The sequence below is a fragment of the Miniopterus schreibersii genome (genome assembly GCF_964146895.1).
Source record: "Miniopterus schreibersii genome assembly, chromosome: 2".
Taxonomy (NCBI): Eukaryota; Metazoa; Chordata; class Mammalia; order Chiroptera; family Miniopteridae; genus Miniopterus; species Miniopterus schreibersii.
The window spans coordinates 98,823,014-98,850,946 of record NC_138102.1 but is presented as its reverse complement, the minus strand read 5'-3'; the positions used below and the strand labels follow the sequence as shown (position 1 = coordinate 98,850,946).

At 40.7% G+C, this 27,933-nt stretch overlaps 1 protein-coding gene across 2 annotated transcripts in view; it reads left to right on the top strand.

Moving 5' to 3' along the window:
- B3GLCT (beta 3-glucosyltransferase) overlaps window positions 1–27,933 on the top strand; it is a 102,035-nt gene that overhangs the window by 13,143 nt on the left and 60,959 nt on the right. For both annotated transcript variants that reach the window (XM_081129720.1, XM_081129719.1), the window contains exons 2-4: window positions 1,282–1,331; window positions 8,554–8,593; window positions 15,397–15,506. In XM_081129720.1, the coding sequence (XP_080985846.1) occupies window positions 1,282–1,331; window positions 8,554–8,593; window positions 15,397–15,506 (200 nt within the window). The remainder of the gene's footprint in view (window positions 1–1,281; window positions 1,332–8,553; window positions 8,594–15,396; window positions 15,507–27,933) is intronic.

Genomic DNA, 27,933 nt, shown 5'->3' with positions numbered 1-27,933 from the left:
CCAGTTCACCTTCCTGTTTGGTTTATTATTTTGCTTTACATTTTCAAAGTGTTATTGTCATATTATTATTACTATTACTTTTAACATAGAGCCTAGACGTTTCTCTAGGGATATCTTTATTTATGGGCTCTGACTCAAAACATTAAATTGCTCTAAATGGGAAATTATTTTAATTCCTTCCATTCCCCTGGCCCCACGGCTTCAGTAGGGTTCCCTTAAGTGTCCTCTTGTGGCAGCAGCGTCTGCACCACACTTCCACCCCTCTGTCCCTGAGATAGAAAGCTGGTGCTGGATTTAGCCCTGTTGCTGCCAGGCTCTGACCCTGGTTGTGAGTATGGATTTGTACTTCTTCTCTCCAGATGCTCAGGAATTCCCCTTTGCTTAAGAAGTGACACGAAAAATAGCTGAGGTGTCCTAAGTTAAATTACAGCGGCAAGTGAGTAAGAGAAAGAGATGAGAATATTTGAACATTTAATAGCTGTGGGCCAACTAACGGTGACTGCTCACCTTCCTGAATGTATGTTGGAGCTTTGAATCCACCTCCAGGCTCTATTAGCGCCCAGCAGAAAACCAGTGTATCCTGCTTATCAGGAACTTTCAGGACCGTTGCTCACCACCAATCAAAGGTAGTAAATATTTCTTCCTTACAGGCTGTTCACCTATCCTAGAACTGGCCCCTTCACCTTTTCCACCCCCCTATCTGTAGCCAGTGTAAATTCTTTCAAAACAACTTACATCTTTCTTCCCCAAAACATAATAAATAAAAACTTCTCTCAGCTCCAAGACAGTGGCAGATATGTTGTCTTATCATATGTTGTCCTGCTGCTGTGGCTTAGACTGCACGCCCCAGGGCCTGGTCCTTTTCTAGCCAGCATGTGGCTCAATAAACGCCTTTTTTTTCCAGAAGAGCTTTTGGCCGTGAAAGTTTTTTTGTTTACCATATGGCACCAGAATTGAAATTTCAAAGAAGTTGTATTCTGTGTGCATCTATTTTGTGGTTTATATCTATAGACATCAATGGTATAAACAGATTCTATCTTCTCTGATGAGGTATTTCTTTAGCTTGGTAGCCTAAGAGTTTTGGCTTTCGCTGATAAATAATTTTAGGTCTGGAGATGAAGGCAGCCAGTGGTACTAGTTTGTGGCAATGCAGCTGCTTTTAAAAATGAGCAAAATATGTCTTGTATCATTATTTTTTCTCATTTTAAGCAAAACTGTTCAATGTGAGAATAAATCTTAATGGCTAATTTTAATATAAAAATGTTTCTTTTTTTTTTCCAGCTTTTGCATTGGCTTCTAAAGGTGTAAAGAAGGAGGTGACGCCATCTAAGGTACTGATTCCAATGACCAAATCTGTTCCTCCCATCTGAGGTTCATTTGTGATTTCTTTAATGGGAGCTGACATGATTTCTTCTCTCAGTGGTTATCAAGTTTCTTTTTTTTATGAATTTATGAAATGTTGGTCAACATAGATTTTGAATCTCTAGCAGCACCCAACAGATAGGCTGGCATTTAAATACACCTTTCAGTAGTTACAGCACATCCCCTAGGTCTCAGATTTCACTGTAAGGAGAAGATGTTGTGATGTGAAGTTAGACATTTTAGAATCTTGCTTGGGTACAATAGTTTTTTCCAGTTGTGCCACATCTTAACCTTGGGTTTAATTTTCCCAGTCTGTGAAAGGATTGTGCTGTGTTTCCTGGGTCACAAGAGCCTAAGTGTCCCTCACTTTCAAGGTGGCACCATGAGAGGGCATGGTGGGACTGGCTGAGAGACCCAGACTCTGTACACAGTCAGAACCAGAAAATGAGACCTGGGGCCCCAGTGGAGAGGGGACAGCACTCACTCAAATCTCTGAGCTGCTGCTTTGTCATCATTTCATTATTGGTTTCGTTCTAGACCTCATCTAAATTTTACCATGCAGGCTTTGTACAAGAGTAGTTTAGCATAGAAGAAACAATATTTTCAAATATGAGTTGTTTTTTTTATATTAAGGGTCAGTTGACTATTTTTTTGCCCCACAGTTAGAATAAAAGCATTTTTAAATAGACTGTTTCTTTTATCTGTTCTGACTATACTATGGGGTTCCTACACTGGAAATAATAATAATAATTCCTTAAGGTTTTAAGGTCCTTTATGGTTAATTAAACATTTTCAGACATTTCATTTAATTTAATCTTCTCAGTGATCCTGTTACTGCTCAGCAAAACAGCTACTCCTATGTAAAGCTGAGAAAATTTACCCTCAGAGAAGTTAAGTGGTTCTACTGGTTCTAGAGGTCACATGACTATTAAAAGGTGAAATTTTCTGAATCCTTGAGTTTTTCACACTGTGAGTTTATATTATGCAGCCACGTTTACTATAAAATGTGTATGTGTGTGTGTTTGTCAATAACAAGGCTCATTTATAATTAATTTTTTTTTTTTATACTCACCCAAAGATATTTTTTCCATTGCTTTTTAGAGAGAGTGGAAGGGAGAAAGAGAGAGAGAGAGAGTGAGAGAGAGAGTGAGAGAAACATCAATGTGAGAGAGACACATCAAGTGGTTGCTTCTCCTGTGAGCCCCAACTGGGGCCGGGGATCGAGCCTGCAACTGAGGTATGTGCCCTTGGCTGGAACTGAACTCAAGACCCTTCAGTTCAGTGGGGGGCGGGGGGACTGGCGCTCTTAACCACTGAGCCAGACCAACTAGGGCTATAATAAATTTAAAGTGCTACCCAAGGTTTATTAATAGGGAACTAAAATTTTAAGTAATAAATTTAGGATTATAGCACATTCTTTCAAATACAGCTTTACCTAATCTTTTCAAATGAAGGAATATATGTATCCTTTGCTTTAAATACATATGTAAATATAAATATAGAGGGAGTCCTCTATCTTAGTGTCATTTTTCATGAAAAGGTATTAAAGCCCTTGAAAAATGTCATTAATCTCATTTGTGCTTAGGCCACAGAGCCAAAAAAGCCATTAATTCCACGAGGAGAGGCAATGATAAAATGTCTCCTGTAGACTGTACCCAAGACTGGGAGACAGAAAAGAATCATCTTGTCCAAGGTCATCCAAAGTCTGTAGATGGCTCGGAAACAGGAGTTAGGGCTCTTAACAATAACCATGTTAATTTGGGGTTCTCATTAGTTTATCTGCCCTGTCATTGCTGCTTAGAAGTAGCCTCCTGTGTGTCCCTCTCCTCACTGCTCACTTGGTGACATGCCCCAGAACACGGGCCAGCCTGACACAGGGCTGAAGGCCTTTCTCAAACATGGTTCAGGTTTACTAGCTAGTGTCAGGTGGCTTCACATGAAAATCCTGAGTGTTTCCAGTGCCTTGTGGTCCTGGGGCCCCACCACTAGGCCCAGGCCTCTCTTCTGGGCTCCCCGTCTCTGCACTGTCCTGGGTTCTGACCTGCCTACTTTCAGGGAGCCTACCCTCCAAGCTCGTGCTCCAGGCCCTGGGTACTGCCTCAGCCATGGCCATGTACCTGTTTGGCCTGCAGTTTGGCCTGGCTTACATCCTATGGTGATTTGTGACATTGTGTCCCATATGACAAGGAGTTAGAGCTGAACACTGAAGCCACACTGCTGCGGGTCACATCCCTTCTCCAACACTGACCTGCTATGGAACTTACCAAACCTCTCTGTGCCTCAGCATTCTCAGTAAGACCAGATAATAGAGCCTATCTCAAAAAGCTGTTTTGAAGATTTTGTGTGTGTGTGTGTGTGTGTGCACGCACCATGTAGAACAGTGCCAGGCCCTATTTAAATGTTTACCTGAGATGACAGCAAGAAATGCCGTATATAGCCTTTCAGGAGGAACCTAAACGAATAAAAAAAATGAGGAACCATGGACCTTACTGCTTTTATTAGTGAATTTCTTTTACAGTGGTAGTTGACATTACATGAGGAGGTGATGATAATAGAAAGAGGGGGAGCTAACAGTTATTGAGCATTTGCTTTGGGCAGACATTATGCTTAGCATTATATGACCTAATTAAACCTAGTGAAGCAGGTCTTGTAATTATGGTTCCTATTTTACAGATGAGAGACTGAGGCCTGAGCTAGTGAATGGTGAAGGCGGAAAGAACACAGGCCCACCTACAATGGAGGGCTCTGATAAACGTGTCCTGCTTAATTCATTTTACTCAGAATCTCAGGGTAGGTGGTAGCTGTTGGTGAATGGGTAGAAGATGCCACTTTATTCTTCTACCTTCTTAAAATATTTCATACTACATTCTTTGGAGGATGTCTTATTTTCTTTTAATGAAGAATTTATAAACTAGATGGATTCCAAGTGTTCAAATTTGTGGTGCCTTAAAAAATAAAACTGGACAAAGGGGACTTTGGATTAGTCTTCCATCGAGAGTAGGAACTGTCTGTGGGGTAGAGGTGTTAGGAACAGACCTCTTTCTGATCTAAGCAATTCAGTTGGCTTATGAAACGTTGGCAGTGAGTACATTTGGACTGATGCTGATAGTCAGTGGAAGAAACATATGGCAGCAGAGATAATAAAACAAACCGTGTATATCTTCTTTCTTGGGAAGAACTAAGCCTTTTTCACGAGGGAAACCGGAGACAGAATTTTGAATGTTCTGTTAATTACTTTATTTACTCTAATTTTCTTTCTCAAAGGGGAACTTACTCAAGACTGTTTTGGTTCCTTTTCAGTTCACCTAATCCAGCCGTTTCTTGGATATTTTATTTTTACTGTTTACAAATTGAGCCACTGGAAATGGCTAATCATTTCCTAGCTGTTGTGTCAGCTAGTCGGCACAACAGTGCTCGATTACAAAGAGAAAGAGCTATAATTTTGGTTGCTCTTCTTTTGTTTCACAAAGATCTCTGGTGAGAGAATGTCCAGTGGGATTCCAGCCTGTTTAGGTTACTAAGTCTAGAAACACTGAGTTCAGAATGCTGTTTTACTTTCAACTTGTTGATGAAGATGACTGTTGTTGTGTTACTGGAAAGGGGACCTGGCCCTTAGCAGGTCAGCTTAGGGCTGGCCAGTAGTGTGTGGGTTCTTGATTTTGTACAGGAAAGATTTCACAACACGGGTCCAGGTGATTTTGAGAGTATGTTTATTAAAGCTGGGGACAGTGAAACAAGGAAGGACTTAGGATAGAAAGCAACAGGAGAGAGCCTAGGTGGGGCTGCTTTGGCTCTCTAGAAATATAGGAAAGAAATGAGCCTAGGCAGGGCTGCTTTCCCTCACTGAAAAGTCAGAGAAAAGAGGGCCATGGAGACAGGTTCAGGGGGTTAGCCCCACATGAACTGCCGCTTCCCATTTCTCCCCTGGTTGCAAGTCTTGACGGATCCCTTAGAATTTATGAGATGCATGCCTATGGGGGAAGAAGAGGGGGAAGGGGAAGGTGCCAGGCATGCTTCCCTGGAGGGAGAAGGAGCATTCATTGGTTTTTTTGTTTTGAGGATTTTAGACTGGGAGGATCTCAATAGAATATTCATCAGCTTTTCCAGGTGTACCTTTTCAGGGTCCTGATTTCCACTTATTGGTCAGTGTCAGGGCAGAGGGCCATTAGTCATTGCAGCTGGTCCTGGTGTCACCTACCTGGTTTTGCTGCTTTTCTGGGCCTGGAACTGAAATACAACTGAAGCCTAGACATTGACTCTAGGGAGGAAAGGTCAGAGGATCTAAACCTAAACCTCATGACCAGTGATATGTCAAAGGAGAAAAGGCCACCCTGGAGACGAGGTGCCAGTTTTGCTTGTTGCTAGGCACCCAGGGCTTCCGGCTCTGGAGACCTTAAATTGCTCAGCCAGTTTGTTCAGCTAGCTGTCTCAGTTTCCTCATTCTGCTTGCCAAGGAATTTTTCTAGCTTCTTACTCTCCTACCTCAGTTGTAGGTATTATTTTTAGCTTACTCTCTAAATCTATCTGTATCTAATGTGCGTGTTTTCTGAAGAATGCCTCTGGAGGAAAGCTGGATGTGCATTTTTCATGGTGGGGAGGGGGTGTAAGAAAGGAATATTAGAAAGGAATCAAAAGACCTGGGTTTTCATTGTAGTTCTTTGGCTAGAATGACTATCGGACAATGGCAAATCCTTCATCTTTTCTGAGATGAAGGATTATCTCATTTGTAAAAGGGGAATGTTGGGTTGGATCATCTTCAATGCTGTTTTTTAAAAATTGTAGCAAAATACATATAACATAAAATTTACCATCTTAAGCAATTTTAAGTTTATAGTTCAGTACTGTTAAGTGCATGTATATTATTGTACAAGCAATCTACAGAACTCTTTTCATCTTGCAGAACTGAAACTGCCCCATTACACAATAACTCCCCATTCCACTTCCCCCAGCCCCTGGCAACCAGCATTTTACTTCCTGTTTCTATTGATTTGACTATTCTGGGTGCCTCTATAAGCAGAATCCTACAGTGTTTGTCTTTTTGTTACTGGCTTATTGATATGTTAACCTAAAAATAAAAGGCAAAGTAAGAGGCAACAAGCATTTGTTTGAAATCCAAAAGAATAAGCTGTTGGGGAAGCACTGATTTAGGCAGAAACCCAAATAATGTTCTGATCAGGAGACAAAGGCAATGGGTATTTACAAGAAGAGGAAGGGGAACAATTACATTAGTAGAAGTAAGGCATTTCTATTGGTGCAGATAAGCTAGCATAGTGATGTTAATTCTAAAGAATGTTTTTAAGTTTCAGTCCTGTAGCTATCAGTCCAGATCTGCTTTCTTGTTATCTTTGCAAACATTTTTTTGGGAACATAATGTTGCTTTAGGCCAGTCCAAAGGTTATTTTGCCATTTTAACATTCCAAGGTTTGAGGCATGGCTGTGCGAGGCAGTTCCTCTGGGATGGCAGCTCCGGTTCCACTTTATTATTATTGTTATTATTTTTGTTAATTCCTCTCTGAGAGCAGGCTGTTCTGGCCACAAGTGGCATTTAGAGTATGAAAGACACAGCAAATAGCCAGTCCACACATGCTAACTTATGTTGGTACCTGGCTTTGGTTCACATACTTACAGAAGTAGGTTGAGCTTTCTAGTCTCTCTCTCTCTCTTTTTTTTTTTTTTTTTGGCTCTTCCAAAAAGTATGTTCAGGGGTAAGTAAAGTGTCACTTGATCATCAGGTATAACAAATGAATACATGACTGTGGGGTTGTGCTCATCTCTGTGGTATTTCTGTTCTTGAGACGAAGATAATTTCAGAAAATACTATTGAAGATAGACATTCCCCTGTATTTTGTTCTCTCCTCCATGTCTATTGTCATGATCTCTTTGGCACTCTAAGAGGATTCATTTCTGTGTATTTAGCTTTTAAGCTGCTTCCAGTTTTGTAGGTTATTTCTTGTTGTTGTCTGTGAAGAAAATGGAATGATACTCACCACTGTCCAGTTGTCATAATTATAGAATATGGTGGTTGAAAGCAGAAAAGGACAATTAAGAAAAAAAATTCCTTGTCTGCTGGAGGAAACAATGGAAATGGCAGGTGTAGCTGCTGACACTGGCACTTTGTCAGAGAAATCTTTTCAGAGCTTCTCCTGATTTTCTAGGATCAGGGTCAGGTGTTTCTGTGCCCACATCCAGGTTTCTGTCAGGGGCTCTGCAGCTGTCAGATGCCCCTTCTATGCCCATGAATTCTCACAAACCACAGATTGACCACCTCCAGGGTCCAGTGTAGCTTCTCAGGTAGGAGAGAACCTGGTACCATTCTTGATCGTACATCTAAGCCCAGACAATGTTCATCTTCGCAGGGAACACACTGCCAGAACTGATACTATCTGTGATATGTTTGTAGTGCTAAGAGTTTGCAAGTGTTAAAAAAAAAAAAAGAAAAAGAAATGGAACCACTTTAAAATTGGAGCCGGAGCTGCCACCGCAGAAGAACTGCTTTGCAGGTTTTATGCCTTAAATCTTTAGAATGTTAAAACTTGTCCAAGTAGCCTTTAGATTGTTCCTAAGGCAGCATTGTATCCCAAACAACTGTCTGCAGAGATAACTAGGAAGCAGTTATGATGGCTACTAGACTGAAAAGTAAAAATATTGTTTAGAATTAACATCACTGTTAGCTTATCTGCACCAATAGAAATGCCTTCCTTCCATGGATGTAATTCTTCCCCTTCCCTTTCTCATAAGTACCCCTCCCCATTGTCTCCTAATTGTGGGCTTCTCCCTAAGTTAGTGCTTCCCAAGTAGCTGTTCTTATTGATCTCAAACGCTGTTGACTCTCACTTTGAAAAGCTTTTTATTTTTAGGTTATCACAAGGTTTTTGAATTAACCCTCCCAGGACATTGAACCCGTTAAGTGTTAGCTCCATGTTAAACAGGAGGAAGAGACTCAATCCAGTGACATGACTGCCCAAGATCACGTGTGAAAGGGACAGCCCCCTAGGAGGCTTCTGCCATGGACATCGTTGTTGCTTTTCTCCCTTAATACTGGTCTGTGTTTGTAGAGAAGCATTTCCAAGCTCTCATCTTCAGTTTCTTCACCCCAAATGTGAATGTGTAGCATATGTATTCATTCAGTGTATTATTGTTAACTTTGTTATGTGATGAGATTTATCTTTTTCTCTCTTTTTAAAAATACAGAATTTGGAGAAAAGTGGTATATCAAGGAAAAATGACATAGGTATGTAATGATTTTTTTTTAAACTTAAGAGTATGTACCCAGGTGTATTTCTTGTAAATTATGTTTCAGTGAAATTCATTTTTCTTTCTTATTTTATTTATTGTGTAAATATTGTTGAGTTTCCAATAAAGGCAGATTACCCTGCCAGGTGAATAAGACATCGTCCCTGTAACTAGGGGCCCACACTTAGTGGGAGAAAAGGACATACTGTGACCTTTGCTGGTGCCCTCCTCTGCCTGGAGCCAGGTCCCCCACTGTGAACCCACAGACCCCACTTGCCCTCCAGGCCTGCTCACTGACATGTCTCCTGTCTGACTCCTCCTGATCCCTGGTGTGAAAGGGATGGCTTGCTCCTTGGCAAACACACCACACTTCTGTCACAGCCATATAAACGCTTATTTGCAACCTCTTTTAAACTCATCTTTTTTCTCCCCCAGCATATTATGTCTTCAGGGATATGACCATGAGTGAGAATTTTTTTTGTATTCTGTGGGAAACACATCCCCAGTGTTGATGGTGAGGGTAAGGCCACACCTCTGTGTTTAGGGGTTGGTCTTTTCCTGGAGGGTGTGAACTTTGTCACTGTCCATCGCTCAGGTGGGCCACAGAGACCTGGAAGGTGGGCCAGGACAGGAGGGAAAAGGTATGTCTTCCTTTCTAGGCCTTTCCTTCCCTGTCCCAGATTCTAAGGAGTCGAGAAGGCAGGAGAGGCTATCTGGGTAGGGGTTGGGAGGTGGCCCTGCATGCAGAGAAGCATAGGGGCATGGGTGGGGGTCTGTGGGCTCTGGGAACAGCCTTACTTAAGGAGTGACATTCTTTTGTTGACTTTTCTTCTCTGTGAAAACATTCTTTGTGGTTCAGCCACTCCTCTCCATGTGGAGATTTCTCCTCTGCTGCCAACCCTGTGGGTTTGGCCATTTGTTTGTATATATATTTCATGGGAGCTGATGGGTCTCCATGTAGTAAATGGTTATTAAATAGACTAATGACCATTGTCGGGAACATGGGCTTGAAAGGACCAAGGGAAAGTTACCTGGACTGGAAATCTACATTCTTGCAAGTGCTGATGGCGATTCTGGTGATACATGGTATCTAATCATCTGAAAAGGACCCAGGGGATTTGTTGCCCACAATCAGTGAGTTCATGGGACCAGGGGCTACTAAGGCAGCTGCCCAGTAGAGTCAGAGTGCTTAGATCATGGTCTCACAGTACTCAGGGCTGGATGACAGTCTCCAAGGGCAGGCTGTTTTTCTCTTCTGACTTACTGCCTAATCCAGGGGTGGGGAACGTCCAGCCTGCACCGTATATACTGTCGGTGAAATCACTTGGTCTGGCCCTGCCAAGGCAAGCGCAGGAGGGACTCGAAATTCAATAAATCTAGGAGCTTTTTTCATAGCTAATTATTAAGTTTATCAACTTAATTTATTAAGTTTATCAATTTTGTATGGCCTGCAAATGATGTTATAAAATATCCCAGTGGCCCTTGGCAGAAAAAATGTTCCCCACCCCTGGCATAGCTTCACTAGGGACGTTATTCTCACCAAGTGACACATAATTGGAGAGTGGCTCTTCATGTGAGTGCATGTGTGCCCTAAATCATGATCCTGGTTGTTATCCAGTTTTTATCCTAAGAAGCCACATTGATTTCTCATCAGGAAAACACCAGCATTGTGAAATCCATGTTTCCAGATAATTTCTGATTAGGAAGGATCAGTGCTTAGTAGAGAGTTTGGTACATGACAGGTGCTCAGCACCTGCAGAAATAGAGGACCTTTGATTTCTTCTACCTTCATAGAAGAATTACTTCTGCAGGGGCTCTTTCTAAGCATCTCTGGCTCTGTGGCCTGTACTTAGTACTTCCCAGCTCTCCACTGGCTGCAGAACCACATTGGTCCTTTCCATATCCTTGACTAAGTTCTTTATCTTCTTGTCACACTCATCATTATTGTCAGGCATTTAGTGTACCACCCATTTGTCACACATTCCTAGAGGAGAAACAATGACAATCTATCTTGAGTGGTGGCAGTGTTTGCTGAAAGCAGATTGCACTGAGTTTAGAGACGTGCAGCCAAAGTGGGAAGAAGTAGTAGAGTTTTCTTGTTAACTCCAGTGACTGGGCAGTGGGAGCTAATACTCACACAGTTGAAGGCATCAACAGAGAAGACACTACTGAGGTGACCCCTGCAATCTAGATACCACCAGGATGTGACTCAGGGAGGGTTTAGGATATGTGTCAAAAAAATACTTCTTGGTGCTGATATAAAGAACAGTAGAAATTTAAGCACAAAAGCTATTTTCAGCACTAAACTGTACTAGCCTGGTTCTGTTCTGCTGAATGGCATGGAGACTATTTTGTGTCATTATTATCAGGGTTTTAGGGATGGGAGCACCCTTCCTTTTTTGCCTCACTACCTGTAACTCCCACATAAGCATCCTGTTTCTTATCCATACCTAATTGTGAGTGTCTTAAATTTCCAGAGGAAGAGATGAGGACACTGTCCTAGGGGCATACAGAGAAGAGAGGGGAGGACAGTGAAGGTTTGGGTCCCACTGTCCCATTGTTTCTTCTCCGTCCCCAGTTGGAAAGCTATTAATCTGGAGTCCCAGCCTCTGAGTGAAGCCTATACATCCTTCATGATCTGATCTGGCTGAGCCAGCCTCCCTCTCTAACTTTATCACTGATCATTTCTGCATCCTATCCTCAGAAATGCCTGACATACTCTCTGGTCACCCACTTAGGGATGCTGCAGAGATAAGGCTGCTGTGGCTCAGTGATAACCCCACTTCTCTCTCTGCTGCTGATCTGCAAACCCCGGAGCCTAAGCCTGCAGAAAATGGCTGCTTTTTAAAGGAAACTGGAAATACCTCCTCCCAGAAGCTCTCCTTGCACTGGCTCCCCATCCTCTGTGTTCTCACAGCGTCCCATGCAGGCTCTGGCTTTGCACTTATGCTTTTGTGGTATGATGGTCTGCTTTCTTTTTTTAAAATTTATTTTTATTTTTAAAATTTAAGTATAGGTAGTGTACAGTGTTATGTTATATTACCTTCAGGCGTGCACTATAGTGATTTGACATTTATATAAATTACAGTGTGAACCCCACACCGGTTCTGGCAATCATCTGTCACAGTGCAGACTATCACTATATTACTGTGTTCCCTTTATCTTTTTTACTCATCCCCTCCCCTCTCCCCTCTGGCAACTGTCCCTTAGGTCTCTGTTTCTATAAGTCTGTTTTTGTTTTGTTTTGTTTTTTAGAATCCACATATAAGCAAAATCACATGGTATTTTTCTTTCTCTGACTGACTTATTTCATTTAGCATAATACCCTCTAGGTTCATCCATGCTGTCACAAATAGTAAGATTTCATTCTTTTTTATGACCGAGTAACATTCCATTGTATATATGTACCACATCTTTCTTTATCCACTTGTCTATTGATGGATACCTGAGTTGTTTTCATATCTTGGCTATTATAAACAATGCTGCAATAAACATGAGGATGCATAAATCTTTTCAAATTAGTGTTTTGTGTTTCTTCAGATAAATACCCAGAAGTGGAATTAGTGGGTCCTATGGTAGTCCTGTTTTTAGTAGGAGTCTTCCTACTGTTTTCCATAGTGGCTGCACCAGTTTGCAGTCCCACCAGCAGTACGCTAGACTATGCTGATGTGAGGGACTACTTGGTCACCTTTGTGTCCGAGATCCTTGCACTTGGTAGAGACTCAGTGATGTTTGCTGAATGAGTGCACACAGCACATTTGGTTGAAGCACATGGAACAGAAAGAGGATGATTTCTTTTTTTTTCTTTTTTTAAAATATATCTTTATTGATTTCAGAGAGAGGAAGGGAGAGGAAGAAGGAGAGAGAGAGATAGAAACACCAGTGATGAGAGAGTCATTGATCAGCTGCAGCCCTCAACCTGGGCATGTGCCCTGACCGGGAACCGAACCCCTGATCGCCTGGATCCTAGGTCGATGCTCAACCGTTGAGCCACTCCCAGCCAGGCAGAAAGAGGATGATTTCTTAGCAGAAAAAACACATACAACTCGTAGCACATCACCCAGATATGCGAAGGGGAAACGTTTTATATTTCTTCTTATAAAGCCTCCTTGCATTGGACGAGCTGTGAACAGTGGGAGCTCTGCTGATCTGGCAGAAGTGGCGGGAGTTGGTTACTGTGGTGAGAGCAGCTTTAGCCTTTGACATATGGATCTGCTTTCTTAAAAATTTCATTATGAATTATTTTGAACATACAAAAAGCTACAAAGAGTAATGTAATGAACATCCATGGATCCACCACCTAGCTTAAGAAATAAAAAGTTACTAACACAGCGGAAACCTTTGAACCATTATCCAGATACGCTGTTTATCATTCTCACATCAGATATACACACGCATAGATACAAAAGTATATAGCACATATCCACTTTATGTATATGTTTATGTTTTTGTAAACCATTGATTTATATAATTATTCCTTTGCAGCTTACTTTTTTTCAGTATTCCATCTGTACAGTTCATCTACAGTATCCGTCTGGGTTGATGTTCCTAGGGCTAGTTAATTTTTGTTATTGAATAGTTTTCTGATTTGTGTGTCTTGTTAGTGCATATGTCAGTTGGTTCCAGTTTTTTCCTCTTACACATGCTGCATGCCCATTATAGACCCCTTTACACAATATGCTGCTGGGCACATGCCCTTTATAGACCCCTTTACACAGTGCTGCCATGGACATGCCCATATAGACTCCTTTACACATGCTGGGTGCATGTCTGTTATAGACCCTTTACAGATGCTGCTGGGTGCATGCCCGTATAGATATACTGCTGGGCACATGCCTGTATAGACCCCTTTACACATGCTGCTGGGGCTAGGCACGTGCCCGTTATAGACCCTTTATACATGCTGCTGGGTGCATGCCCATTACAGATCTGCTTACACGCTGGAGAGTTCTCAATGTGGTGAATAGCAGTAGAATTCTGGGTCATGGGGAATGTGCATCCTCAACTTTATTAAATTTTGCAAAAATTCTTTGAAATTTTTCTTCATTCTTTACAAAAGTAAATCCTTATAACTCCTCTTTTCATATGTCACTTTTTGTTAATGTTTCAGGTGTAGTGGATGGAAGATTACATTTTAGTTGAAATAGAAGCCACCGTGTAAGCCCTTCGGTGTCCAATTCACAGAGCCAAGAGCTGAGTTAGAGATAAATATGTAGGATCTTCATATTTATATACACTCCTGCTGGAGAGCAATGAGGTCATTCAGTAGGTTGTTCAGCATTTTCTTTTAAAAACTTTAATTGAGTTTTAATCAAAGAGCATTTGGGATTATTTTGAGGAACTAGATGGCTTAGTGTTGTATGAATATTTGAGTGAGTGAATAAATGAATGGAATTATAGAACTGAACATTAGAACAACAAAATATAATGGAATAAAGTTAAAACCCAGTTAGTGTCCCTAAGTCCAGATATTAAAGGGGGGATGGTCCCCACATTCATTTGCTGTAAATCTGGCTGGAGGCTACAATTTATGTGACATCTGCCTTCTGCCAAGACCCCTGTCTGGTGGCAGGGTGCTGACACAATGGTGGTTTCTGTTTCTTTCTTTATTACAAGCTCAGAATAGGGGGAGGCTAATGTGCTTCTCCGCAGTGGGGCCTGAGCAGCCATCTCTGCTCAGGACAACCTCTGATGGTCCCCCTGGTCAGGTGGGCATATCATACCAGGGGTTCTGCCCTGCTGCCACTGTAGAAAAACCAGCCACCTTGCAGTGAGTCTTTAGGGGGTCCACAAATCCTGCCTGTGTGGCCAGTGTTGTTATAGGTGAGCTTTTAGGCAACAGTTCTTGCTAAAGCCCTGCTTCTATGGAACTGTGGCTGTTTTCTTAGAGAAGATACTCAGTTCTGGCTGGATGCCTTGTGAGGTATGGCTGGGGTGACCGAGTTATTTATTTGTAAACTCATGGGACATAAGCAGTCACCATTGAATGTCACCTTGTAGGGCCATCCAGAACAGTCGTGTAGTGTATTAGCTTGCTAGGGCTACAGAAATTGTGCCACAAATTGTGTGGCTCAAACAACAGAACTTTGTCTCATGGTTCTGGAGGCTAGAAGTGTAAAATCAAGGTGTCAGCAAGGTTGGTGTCTCCCAGGCCCTCCCTCCTTGTCTTGTAATAGGCTGTCTTCCTATTCACATCACCTTTCCTCTGTGTGTCTGTGCCCACATTTTCTCTCTCTGTAAGGACACCAGATATACTGGATCAGGGCCCACACTAATGACCACACTTTAACTTGACCTCTACAAAGACCCAGTTCCAAATAAGGTCACATTCTGAGATCCTGGGGGTTAGGACTTCAGTCTAAGAAGTTTGGGGACATAATTCAGCCCATAACAGGTAACAGTGAAGGATTATGTGTGAATTGTTAAAAGGTTACTTGCAAACAAGATTTTCAGCTTCTTAGAGGGATAGTGTTCTAGATAGTTTCACACTTTCCTATGTTTACAGTCATTCTTTTTGACAGAGGCAGGACAAATCCATAGTTGGTTACCATAGACTTGGTCTAGCACAGCGAGCTTATTTACTTGCTAACTTCTGGGAAAGAAGTTTTGGAGATCAATTTCAAAAGAGATTTTATCACTAGAATTACATATAAATTGATTTTTTCCCCTAAGAGTTTATTTCCTGAAGGCTTATCTTGTAGCAGGTTTTCTTTCTTTCTTTTTTTCTTTAACTTGTTTTCAAGTTCATTTCAGTTGTCAAAAAATAAATACCTGAAAACTTTTTTCCTTTTTTGGTTCTAGATTTAAAAGGAATTGTGTTTGTTATCCAGAGTCAAAGTAATTCTTTTCATGCAAAGAGAGCAGAAGAGTTAAGAAAAAGCATCTTACAGCAAGCTGCAGATCTTACCCAGGTATGTTGAAATGGCTTAGGAGGATGTCTGCTAATTATTCATTTATTGATATGTTTATGTTTTCTGAAGCTCTTGGTCTATAGAGAATCAGTTTTATTTAGATGAGAATAACTCTTCTGACTTTTTTTCTTTTTATTTAGTTTTGACTATTTATGGTTCAAAATGGCATGATAGTCTAAATTATTATATGTTTTTTTAATTTAAGAGAGTTATATGATTATGTGGGACTATTGTGGTTTTGTAATAAAGTATGATACAAAGAAGAAGTAACTTTTTTAAAGCAGGTCTTAAAATAGTAGAGATAATTAATGTTCAATTTTGGTAGCAAGTTCAAGGCAGTTTTCATGTTGAAATAACATTTTCATTAACCTCAGTGTGATGTTTGCTCTGTGAGTATCTTAATCTGTTTTTTAATTGGACATTATTAATTGAAATTTTGATTTGATTTCTAATGTATTTTCTGAGAAGGATCATGGAGAGGAAAATTGTGCTGCCATATCGGTGCTTTCCTTTTTGGCTAACCGAAAAAAATTCCTCCAAGCCTGCTATTCCACACTGCCGTGGCCTTCAAGACACAAGTGTTTGTCTGCAGATAAATACCATCCTGTGGTTGTCTCAGCAAGAACTCTGACAGGAGATGTGTATTTGATGGATTGCTAGCCTTTTCTTGGTGGGGGCTGGGAAATAGAGGGTTGTACATAGCAGTGGAAAAATTAGCCAGCTTAGTGATATTGAAGGCTGAGATACCACTAAGATTAAGGTTTACTGTGCTTTATCTTGAAATGATTTACATACAAAATTTATCCAGCCTCCCCATATCCTTGCAAGGGCAGGTCCTTGGCTCCCCTGCTTAGAGCATCACATCTTCTAAGGGGGAGGAAGTAATTGCCTGCTTTTTTTGGTGATTGGAGCTAGGAGCAGCTTGATGAGTTTGAAATTCTTCTTTGTCTGGAAACCCAGCTTTTAAAGATTTTCTTCTGTAAACCTGTTCTGATTTCATCAGAGAGGCAGACATGCCGTCCCTTGACTGGCTGGGCATCTTTCTCTTGCTCCCCGGAGGCCCTAGCGGGGTGGACAAAGGCAGCTGCTATGGGGAGAGGGGCAGCCAGTAGCCCCAATAATCCCTCTGTTGGATCCCAGCAAGTATTAAGGCACATAGCTTCGCTGGGCTGTGGCAATTAGCCTAAACTCAGTAATCAGGGATGAGTTGGTGCTAGGAAAATATGATCTCATGATTAAGTGAATCTTTGAGAGACAATATGGAAAAGAACCAGAAAATTCATTCACACAGACACCATAACAATGATTTAAGGAAGTTGGAGATTTACATCCGCTCCCAAACAGGCAGCTCTGCTTCAGGGTCCTCCATCTCATTACTTTATGGTGGGCAGGGTGTCCTCATCTGCACGGTAGAAGCTGGCTCCCCACCACTACGTCTGCATTTCACTGTGTGGAGGGCAAGCAGCTTCCTTCTAAGGATGTGACTTTACAGTTGTACTCATCATTTCCCCTGACATACTGTTGTCCAGAACATAATCACGTGGGCATACGTTGGCTGGGAAAGGTCGTCTAGTTGGGGGGCCTTGGACTCAGACAAACTTAAAGAGTTCTACTTACCAAACGGAGGAAAGTAGGAGTGGAGACTCAGACAAATTGACATCTCTGCTAAATCAAGATATTATTTACACTTCAGGGACTTGCCTAGTTTATGGAGGAATTTATCTGTGAACCTCTCATTCACTCATTCAGTGTTGACAGAGCAACTGTGGGCAAAGTACTGGGTGTTCAAGGATCAGTAAGCCATGGTCCTTGTACTGGAAGAACCCACAGTCGAGGAGAGGAGACAGGCCCATAAATGGGCAATTTTAAAGCAGAGTGGAAGTGTAGACACAGAAAGACAAGCACTGCATGGTTCTGCTTATATGTGGTGTCTAAAGTAGTCAAATTCATAGAATCAAAGACTGAAGGATTTTACCAGGGGTGGTGGGAGAAGGGGCATTGAGGAGTTATGAACATGCATAAAGTTTCAGATAAGTCAGATGGATTGGCTCCAGAGATCTGAATTACGAAATTGCCCTTTCAGCCACCAGTCCTCTGTTGTACACCTAAAATATGTTAAGAAGAGAGAGCTCATGTTAAGTGTTCTTACCACAATACAATAAAAAATATTAAATAAAGAATTTGGTACTAGGTAGGTTGGGAGGGGGTGGAAGTCGGGGAGGGGTTTCTAGGTGGACAGCCAGGTAGAGGCAGCCAGGTGAGAAGCAGGAGCATGGTGTGTAGGGGCCCTGCCTGCTACCCTGGGTGGGTGTAAAGTGGGAGGTGGGCAGTGTCGGCAGCTGGTCTGGACAGTGAGTTTGGGACCTGACCTTAGAGGAGCTGTATGTCCTCTTGAGGACCCAGGCTTTTCTTGGGGGCTTAACTCGCACTTTGAGAGAGATTTCTTTGATGTCCTCCTGGCAGTAGGTACAAGAGCGGCCCCTATTTCCTGTACTAACAGTGTTCTCTGTTGAGAATTACTATTAGGGAGAGTGCTTACTACATTGACCTGCTCAGATTTTCATTTTAAAATCATCACTCTGGTGGCTGTCCTTTAAGAGAACCAAGAGTGGAGCCAGGAGCCTAATTCTAAGGCCCTTGGACTTGTCTAGGGCAGTGATGCCCAAAGTGGGGGTATAGATCCTGCTTTGTCACAGACAGTTTAAGAAGCACTGAGTTTGACATAGGGGTGGAGCTGGCCAGGGTGGTGGTGGCAGGGGTGACGTGGGGTCAGAATTGGAAGAGATTCAGCCCATGTGAGGCTGAAGGAGGTCAAACCAGGCATCCAGCTAGGACTGAGGTGGGGTGGGGTGGGGTGGGGCCACCAGCTGAGACTGAGGATGAGGCTGACGGAGTTGCAGGTTATGGGGTGTAGATGTCTGAGGTTTTGTAGATGAAATCTGAGGTGGAGGTATCAGTGGCTGGGAGCTGCATATTTGTTTGAAGCTCAGGAGGAAGGTTTGGGCAGAAGATGGCTGGTTTGGGAATTAGCAGCATTCATAGGCAGTGACTGAGAGCTGGAATGTGCTACTTCCAGGGGAGCAATGGGACCCTGGGGGACCCTGGGGAACTGGCATCTTGGGGCTGGCCAGAGCACGAGCAGCCTTCTCTGGACACAGAAAGAAGGTACCTCATGTGACATCAGAGAACCTGAGCCTTGCACACAGTTATCAGTACTGTTCTGTCCCCAGAGAGGACTAGTGGGAGGGTCTCAAACTGTCCACATGACTGGACTGTCTGTGCGGACTCCCACCTGTTTTCTTGTTGCTGGTGCCACTGCCACTGTTATTGTTATTTTTAATTATGGTAAAAAACATACAAAATAAAATTTGCCATCTTAATTTTTTTTCATCAGTTTAGTTTGTTCATTATATTCCACAAATAAGTGAGATCATGTGGTACTTGTCTTTCTCTGACTGGCTTATTTTGCTCAGCATAATATTCTCCATTTCCATCCATGCTGTCCCAAAGTGTAAGAGATCCTTCTTTTTTTTATAGCTGCACAGTATTCCATGGTGTAAATGTCCCACAGCTTTTCTATCCACTCATCTACTGATGGGCACTTGGGCTGTTTCCAGATCTTAGCTATTGTAAATTGCACTGCTATGAACATAGGGGAGCATAAGTTCTTTCTGATTGGTGTTTCAGGTTTCTTAGGGTATATTCCTAGAAGTGGGATCACTGGGTCAAATGGCAGTTCCATTTTTAATTTTTTGAGGAAACTCCACACTTTTTCGTAGTGGCTACACCAGTCTGCATTCCCACCAGCAGTGTACTAGGGTTCCCTTTTCTCCACATCCTGGCCAGCACTTGTTGTTTGCTGATTTGTTGATGATAGCCATTTTGACAGGAGTGAGTTTTAATTTGCATCTCCCTGATAATTAGTGGCTTTGAGCATTTTTTCATGTGTCTCTTGGCGAGCTGTATGTCCTCTTTGGAGAAGTGTCTATTTATGTCCTTTGCCCATTTTTTAATTGGATTGTTTGTCTTCCTTTTGTTAAGTTGTAAAAGTTCTTTATATATTTTGGATATTAACCCTTTATCAGATGTATCATTGGCAAATATGTTCTCCCATACAGAGGGCTCCCTTATGGTTTTGTTGATGGTTTCTTTTGCTGTGCAGAAGCTTTTTATTTTGATGTAGTCCCATTTGTTTATTTTCTCTTTTGTTTCTCTTGCCCTAGGAGATGTATCAGGAAACATATTGCTACAAGGGATGCCTGAGATTTTGCTATCTACGTTTTCTTCTAGGATTTTTATGGTTTCACATCTTACATTTAAGTCTTTTATCCATTTTGAGTTTATTTTTGTGTATGGTGTAAGTTGGTGGTCTAGTTTCATTTTTTTTGCATGCACCTGTCCAATTTTCCCATCACCATTTATTGAAGAAACTGTCTTTACTCCAGTGTATGTCCTTGCCTCCTTTGTCAAATATTAATTGAACATAATGGCTTGGGTCGATTTCTGGGTTTTCTATTCTATTCCACTGATCTATATGTCTATTCTTGTGCCAGTACCAGGCTGTTTTGATTACAGTGGCTTTGTAGTGTAACTTGATATCTGGTATTGTTATCCCTCCAACTTTGTTCTTCTTTCTCAAGATTGCCATGGCTATTTGAGGTCTTTTTTAGTTCCATACAAATTTTTGAAGTGTTTGTTCTAGATATGTGAAATATGCCATTGGTATTTTAATAGGGGTTGCATTGAATTTATAGATTGCTTTGGGTAGTATGGACATTTTAATGATGTTAATTCTTCTAATCCATGAACATGGTATATTCTTCCACTTTTTTTATATCTTCCTTTATCTTTTTTGGCAATGTCTTGTAGTTTTCAGAGTACAGGTCTTTTACCTCCTTGGGTAAGTTTATTCTTAACTATCTTAATTTTTTTGTTGCAGTGGTAAATGGGATTTTTTTTTAGTTTCTCTTTCTGATAGTTCATTATTGGTGTATAAAAATGCCATCAATTTCTGAGTGTTAATTTTGTATCCTGCTGTCTTGCCAAATTCATTTATTAAATCTAGTAGTTTTCTGGTGGAGTCTTTAGGATTTTCTATGTACAGTATCATGTCATCAGCAAATAATGATACCTTTACTTCCTTTCCATTTTGGATACCTGTTATGTTTTACTCTTGCCTGATTGCTGGGGCTAGGACTTCCAGTACTATGTTGAATAAAAGTGGTGAGAGTGGACTCCCCTGTCTTGGTCCTGTTCTTAGGGGAAATGGTTTTAGTTTTTGCCCATTGATATGATATTGGCTGTAGGTTTGTCATATATTGCCTTTATGATGTTGAGATATGATCCCTCTATTCCCACTTTGCTGAGAGTTTTTATCAAAAATGGGTGTAGGCTTTTGTCGAATGTTTTTTCTGCATCTATTGATATGACAAGGTGATTTTTTTTTTTCATTTTGTTTATATGATGTATCACATTTATTGATTTGTGAATATTGTACCAGCTTTGCATCCCTGGAATAAATCCCACTTGGTAGTCGTATATGATCTTTTTAATATATTGCTGGATCTGATTTGCTAATATTTTTGGTTGAGGATATTAGCATCTATGTTCATCGGGGATATTGGCCTGTAATTCTCTTTCTTTGTAGTGTCTTTATCTGGTTTTGGCATTTGGCTAATGCTCACTTTGTAAAAAGAGCTTGGAAGTGTTCCTTCCTCTTGGATTTTTTGAAATAGTTTGAGGAGGATAGGTGTTAGTTCTTCTTTGAATGTTTGGTAAAACTCCCCTGTGAAGCCCTCTGGACCAGGACTTTGGTGTGCTGGGAGTTTTTTGATTACTGCTTCAACTTCATCAGTAGTTATTGGCCTATTCTAACTTTCTGACTCTTCTTGATTGAGGTTTGGAAGATTGTATTTTTCTAGGAATTTGTTCATTTCATCCACGTTGTCCAGCTCAGTGGCATATAGTTAGTTGTTCATACTATTTTCTTACAATCCTTTGTATTTCTGTGGGGTCAGTTGTTATTTCACCTATTTCATTTCTGATTTTGTTTATTTGGGTCCTCTCTCTTTGTTTCTTGATGAGTCTGGCTAAAGGGTCATCAATCTTGTTTATCTTTTCAAAGAACCAGCTCTTGGTTTCATTGATCTTTTGTATTGTTTTTATAGTTTTTGTGTCATTTAGTTCCATTCTGATCTTTATTATTTCTTTCCTTCTACTTACTCTGGGCTTTTCTTGTTCTCTTTCTAAGTCTTTAACTTGTAGGTTTAGATAGTTTATTAGAAGTTTTTCTTGTGTTTTTTGAGGGAGGCCTGCAGTGCTATGAACTTCCCTCTCAAGACTGCTTTCATTGTGTCCCATAGATTTTGTGTTCTGTGTGTTCATTTTCATTGATTTCCAGGAATTTTAAAATTTCTTCCTTGATCTCTTTGGCAACTCATTCATTGTTTGATAACATGCTATTTAGCCTCAATGTGTTTGGATGTTTTTTAGTGTTTTTATTGTATTGATTTCTAATTTCATGCCATTGTGGTCCGAAATCATTGACATGATTTCAGACTTCTTGAACTTTTAGAGACTTGTTTTGTGTCCTAACATGTGGTCTTTGAGAATGTCCCATGTGCACTTGTGAAGAATGTATATTCTGCAGCTTTGGGCTGAAATGTTCTGTAAATGTCAATTAAATCCATCTGATCTAGTGTGCCATTTAGGGTCACCATTTCCTTGTTGATTTTTTTTTGGTCTTGAAGACCTATGCAGTGAAGTCAGTGGGGTGTCAGAGTCCCTAATTATGACTGTATTGCTGTCGATCTCTCCCTCAAACTCCTCCAGAAGTTTTTTTTATAAATTAAGGTGATCCTATATTGGCTGCATATATGTTTATCAGGGTTATATCCTCCTGTTGGCTGAATCCTTTTAGTATTATTTAGTTACCTTTCTTTTTTCTCATTATGGTCTTCATTTTGAAGTCTATTTTGTCCGATATGAGTATTGCTACCTCAGCTTTTTTTTCATTTCCATTTGCATAGAAATTTTTTTTCATCCCTTCACTCTCATCCTATGTGAGTCTTTTGTTCTGAGGTGGGTCTCTTGTAGACAGCATATATTTGTGTCATATTTTCTTATCCATTCAGCCACCCTATGCCATTTTATTGGAGCATTTAATCCATTTACATTTAAGATTATTATTGTTAGGTACTTATCTATTGCCATTTTAATTCTTTATGCCTATGTATCTCCCTTTATTCTTATTTCTTATTACAGCAGTCCCTTTAACATTTCTTGCAGTGCTGGTTTGGTGGTAATAAACTCCTTTAGCTGCTTTTTGTCTGGGAAGCTATTTCACCATCTATCTTAAATGATAGTCTTGCTGGATACAGTAGTCTTGGTTTCAGATCTTTGCTTTTGTTTACCTTGAATACTTCATTCCACTCCCTTCTGGCCTGTAGAATTTCTGATGAGAAATCAGCTGACAGCCTTATGGGAGCTCCTTTGTAGGTAGCAGCTTGCTTTTCTCTTGCTGCCTTTAAGATTCTCTCTTTGTCTTGAATTTTTTGCATTTTAATTATGATGTGTCTGGGCATGGGCCTCTTTGAGTTTTTCTTGCTTGGGACTCTCTGTGCCTCCTGAACTTATGTGACTTTTTCCTTCATCAGGTTAGGGAAATTTTCTGCCATTATTTCTTCAAACAGGTTCTCTAACCCTTGCTTCCTTTCAACTTCCTCTGGCATTCCTATGATGCAAATACTGTTATGTCTCATGTTGTCCCACAGCTCCCTTAGACTGTCCTTTTTTTAAATTGTTTTTTCTTTTTGGATCTCTGAGTGTTTTTTTAATAACCTGTATTCTAACTTGCTGATCTGATCCTCAGCTTCCTCTAATCTGCTGTGTATTTCTTCCAGTGTATTCTTTATTTCTGCTGTTCCATTCTTAATTTCCTTCATAGCTTCCATATCTTTTTTGTCATACTTACAATCAGTATTCTGAGCTCTATATGTGATAGAGTGCTTATCTGCATTTCATTTAGCTCCTTTTCTGGCGAATTCTCTTGTTCCTTCATTTGGGGCTTGTTTTTTGTCTCCCCATTTTGGCTGCCTACTTGGGTTTGTTTCTATGTATTAGGTAGATCACCTAGGACTCTAAACCTTTTGGAGGGTCTTTGGTGCAGGCCAGTGTCAGATGCTGTTTGTGACTGGCCTTGAGTCCCCTGTTTGGAGCTATCAACAACCCACGACTTGTGGTTCCCTCTGCTGGGACTGGGTGCATTTGGACAGGATCAAGATGCACACCAAAGTTTCCATCTTAATAATTTTTAAGTATATAGTTTTCTAGTGTAAAGAACATTTATGTTGTGCAACCCATTTCCAGAACTTTTTAACCTTCTCAACTGAAACTCTGGCCCCCTTCCTTCAGCCCTGGCACCCACCATCTTTTTTGTCTCTATGGATCTGACTTTTCTGTATAAGTGGAATCATACAGTACTTGTATTTTTGTGATTGGCTTCTTTCACTCAGCATAATATCCTCCACGTCCATCCATCCTCAGGGTTGTAGCTTGTCATTATCCCTGTTATTTTGACAAACTCTCCTCCATGTCTTGCTGGTAACCTCAGTGCTCCTTTGGTGCCCCATGTGGGTGCCCTGGGTGTCCTTGGTCCTCTAAAGCACTGTCCTGCCCTCAGTGTCAGGGGGAGGTGAGAACCCTCTGTGGTCCTGTCTGTGTCCTCCGGGGCACCTTGTATAATGCCAAACACAACATGAGCAAGTGTATTGTTACTGATGTGTTTTCTCAGCTTCTAAAATGTAGAGAACAGCTCCGTTCATCTGAAGCAGTTAACTTTTCTTGCACTTTATTTTGTGCTTACTTAGTTTGTGTGCATATCCCTAATGTTATTGTCCTTGACATTTACAACAGCCTGTTTTGTTGGTGACTCAGATGACCACTAGGTGGCAATATTGTTTTTATATTTAAAGACACATAATTAAGCTATCTCATTAAGCAAACTCTTGCCCCCCAGCATTTAATTTCTGTTATAATAAATGCAATATGAACTAAAGCAGTAAGAGAGCCTCCCTTTAATGATAAGATAGCACAGTTTTCTTATTCTGAAATCCTTTCCTTGAATGGAAGCCAGCTGCAAGTACAGCCTGTCTTCACTTAATGTTCTTGATAGGTTCTTGGGAACTGTGACTTTAAGAGAAACGACATTTAATGAAAACAGTTTCACCCTAGGCTAATTGATAGAAACAAACATTATGTTTCTATGGCATATTTCTGGTCACAAAAACATCTCCAAACTTCTAAATAAAGACCCCAAACACTTCTAATATTGAACATTGAAATTAATGTGGACTATATAACTATTTAAGAAAGATTAATAAAAACAAATGAGGTAGTGATTTTCCAACCCGCTTATTCTAGTTCTGGGGCACAGGTGGCCGGAGCCTGTCGCAGCAGCTGACTGTACAAGGAGGGATTCACTCTGGACAGGACGAAACCCTTCCACTGCCGGGTCGCTCACACCCACCCACATGCCCTCAGACAGGAACAATGTAAACACATGCTTACCTGACGTGCACATCTCTGGGATGTGGGAGGAAACCGGAGGACAAGGTGAAGACCCACGCAGACAGAGAGAACGTGGCAACTCCACACACACAGTAGCTGTGCTGGGAATCAGTTTATTTTCCTCATCAGTGTTATAACAAAACATCATTGAATGCACGATGTTATATGAGGATGACCTGCTGTAGTTATGACAGAACTTTAACCCTTGGATGTAATTCGCTTACAAGATCCAGAGTGTCCTCTTTTGACTTAGATCATTTTATCTTTGGGTTAACAAGTCCTTTGGTAGTTGAAACGACCAGAAAGATTTTAGAGTGGGCAACTGTACTTAATACTGGTTCGTTTTTTCTCCTTATAGAGTTTTTATGCTATATATATGATTAAAAGTTGAATTTATCCTGTGAATAGCATTTTAGAGATTCAAAGATGGTTGATGGCTATCTACAATACTTGGGGAACAATGAGATACCCTGACCTAGAACTACATGGAAATAGAAAAGATGAACTAACTACAGAGAACTAAATGCTGAGATGCACAAAACATAGGGAGGCAAAGTCCCTCTAAGAGGCAGCTGTAGCTCCCCAGTTAAAACTTAACTGGAACTTGTTTTAAGAAATTTACATATTCTTTAGAAAGAATGGACAGCTCATTCATGAGCCATAGAGACAGATTCTGAGGGGGAAGATGTCAGGATGGCCCCAGTACTGTGGCAGGGAGCGTCCTGGCTCATTTAAGGAAGGAATAGTTCCATGGGTTGGCAGGTGTGTGCTAGACCTCTAATGGAATAGGCTGTCTGGGGGCCCTCCTGTCCCCTGGGACTTGAACCACAAAGTCTTAAGGTGGCAACTTTGGGTTTCTCCAACAATTCACCCACCATGAGCAGTCACAAAAGTGGCTTAGTGAGGGAGGAACCTACAGTAAGTTTTATCATTTGAATACTTATCTTATAGCCCCAAATATTTATTCCTTTCACATGACCAGATGTCTAGAGTTGCCCTTTATTTATTCATTATTTTTGTCAGGTTGCAACTTGACTACAATACCTGCCAAAACAATTAAGGAGCAAGAATGAAATGGTATCTGTGATTATGCATCTGCTTCTAGCTGTTCTTTCTGCTTTGGCAAGTCATTACTGTGCCTCTCTGTTGCCTCAAGGTGCTAAAATGTGGTCTCATTAAAAACACAAACATTTTTCATCCTTATAATGAGTGAATATAAAATTTTCAATGTGATACTTAATACTGTACTTAGAGCCATTACTAGAGTGGTATAACTGTTTGCTTTGTTTTCTGAAATAATTGGGGTCATTGTAAGTTGTCACTCCCATCTCCAGTTTTAAATCTTATAATGAAATTTATAAGGACTTTGATGTTTATAATTATATATTTCTTCTAATCAGTAAGGCAGCAGGCTTTACCAAGCGCTGTTCTGTGTGTGGAGTTCTATTCTAGATTGCTGTGGAGCAAAGGGTTAGAAGGGAATTAGAAAAGACATTCTAGTTCTTGGAATTACTGATATTCCATAATAGAAATTACTATATAATTAAGTAGAAATTAGAAGTCCAAAATAAGTACCTGTAATATATTAAAGTATTTATTCAACAAATGTTAATTGGACATCCATAGATATAGTAGGTAACTTTGAATATGAAAGAACATCTCTGGACAACACATGGGGCCCTAGAGAAAGGTGATGCTCATTGAAAGCTAATTAAGAACTAGAGCATCATCCCGTGCACCACAAGGTTGGGGGTTTGAATCTCGATCAGGGCACATAATTAGGTTGTAGGTTCAGTACCAGTTGGCACGTGTACAGGAGGCAACTGATGGATGTTTCTCTCTCACATTGATGTTTCTTCCTCTCTCTCCCTTCCTCTGTCTCAAAATCAATTAAAAAACAAACACATATCCTTGGGCGAGGATTAAAAAAAAAGACATTAAAAAAAAGGAAGTAGAATGTAAAAAGAACGAGTTAATAATGGGCTAATTGTGCATGTGAAACCTGAGAATAAAGAAGGAAGAGTTTTGTCAACTCAGGTAGGAAAGATGGTTCAATAGCTATGGGATGTCGGTTTAGAACTTGGAATTGGGACTAGAAGACGAAGACATGTATTGCCTGTACTTTCGGGGTGCCAGGTTGGAACTGGCATTTGTGGAGGCACAGTGTGGGGTGAATAAAGCATGTGGGAGCAGTGGAATGGCGATCTTTTTAGATTGGAACAGGTGGCAAACTAAGTTCATGAGATACGGGATGTGGTGGACGAATGTGGTTCCTAAAGGCAAATCTATAAATACAAAGATAAAGATTTTGAAGAAGTGCTATTTTTTTTTTGAGCTTTACCCCTTACATGACAGATGGAAGGGTCCTGTGACATTATAAAGATTGACTATTTAAAGAGGTGTGTGAACAAAAAGCCTGGTGGAGGGGGGCTCGTGGAAGCCCATAGGACTGTTTGGTGATGACCTCCGAATTAATCAGGCACTTTACTACATTTGCTTTTAAATGCCTACTATGGGCATAGCATCTGTGTGTCAATTATTATTTTACTTTTGTTTTTTGAACTTAAAAAAAATTCCTTCTTAAGTGGATGTTTGCATGAAAAATTGTGTATTTTGTTTGTTACATGAAATGGGAACAAAAGCTTAGAGTCTGGGGAGGGCTCCCATGGAGTGTCCTGTGTTGATGTTGTGATGAACAGGTTGTTAGAGGAGGGCTTTTCTTCCCTTTGGATATGGGGTCCAGTAACCAGGGAGATCCTAGAGTGAGGTAATTTCCACTGTAGCTTCAGAAATGCATTAACAGTTGCTGAACATTATGGAAACTGTTGTCCTCCAAAGGAGTTTCAAAATATGATGAAAT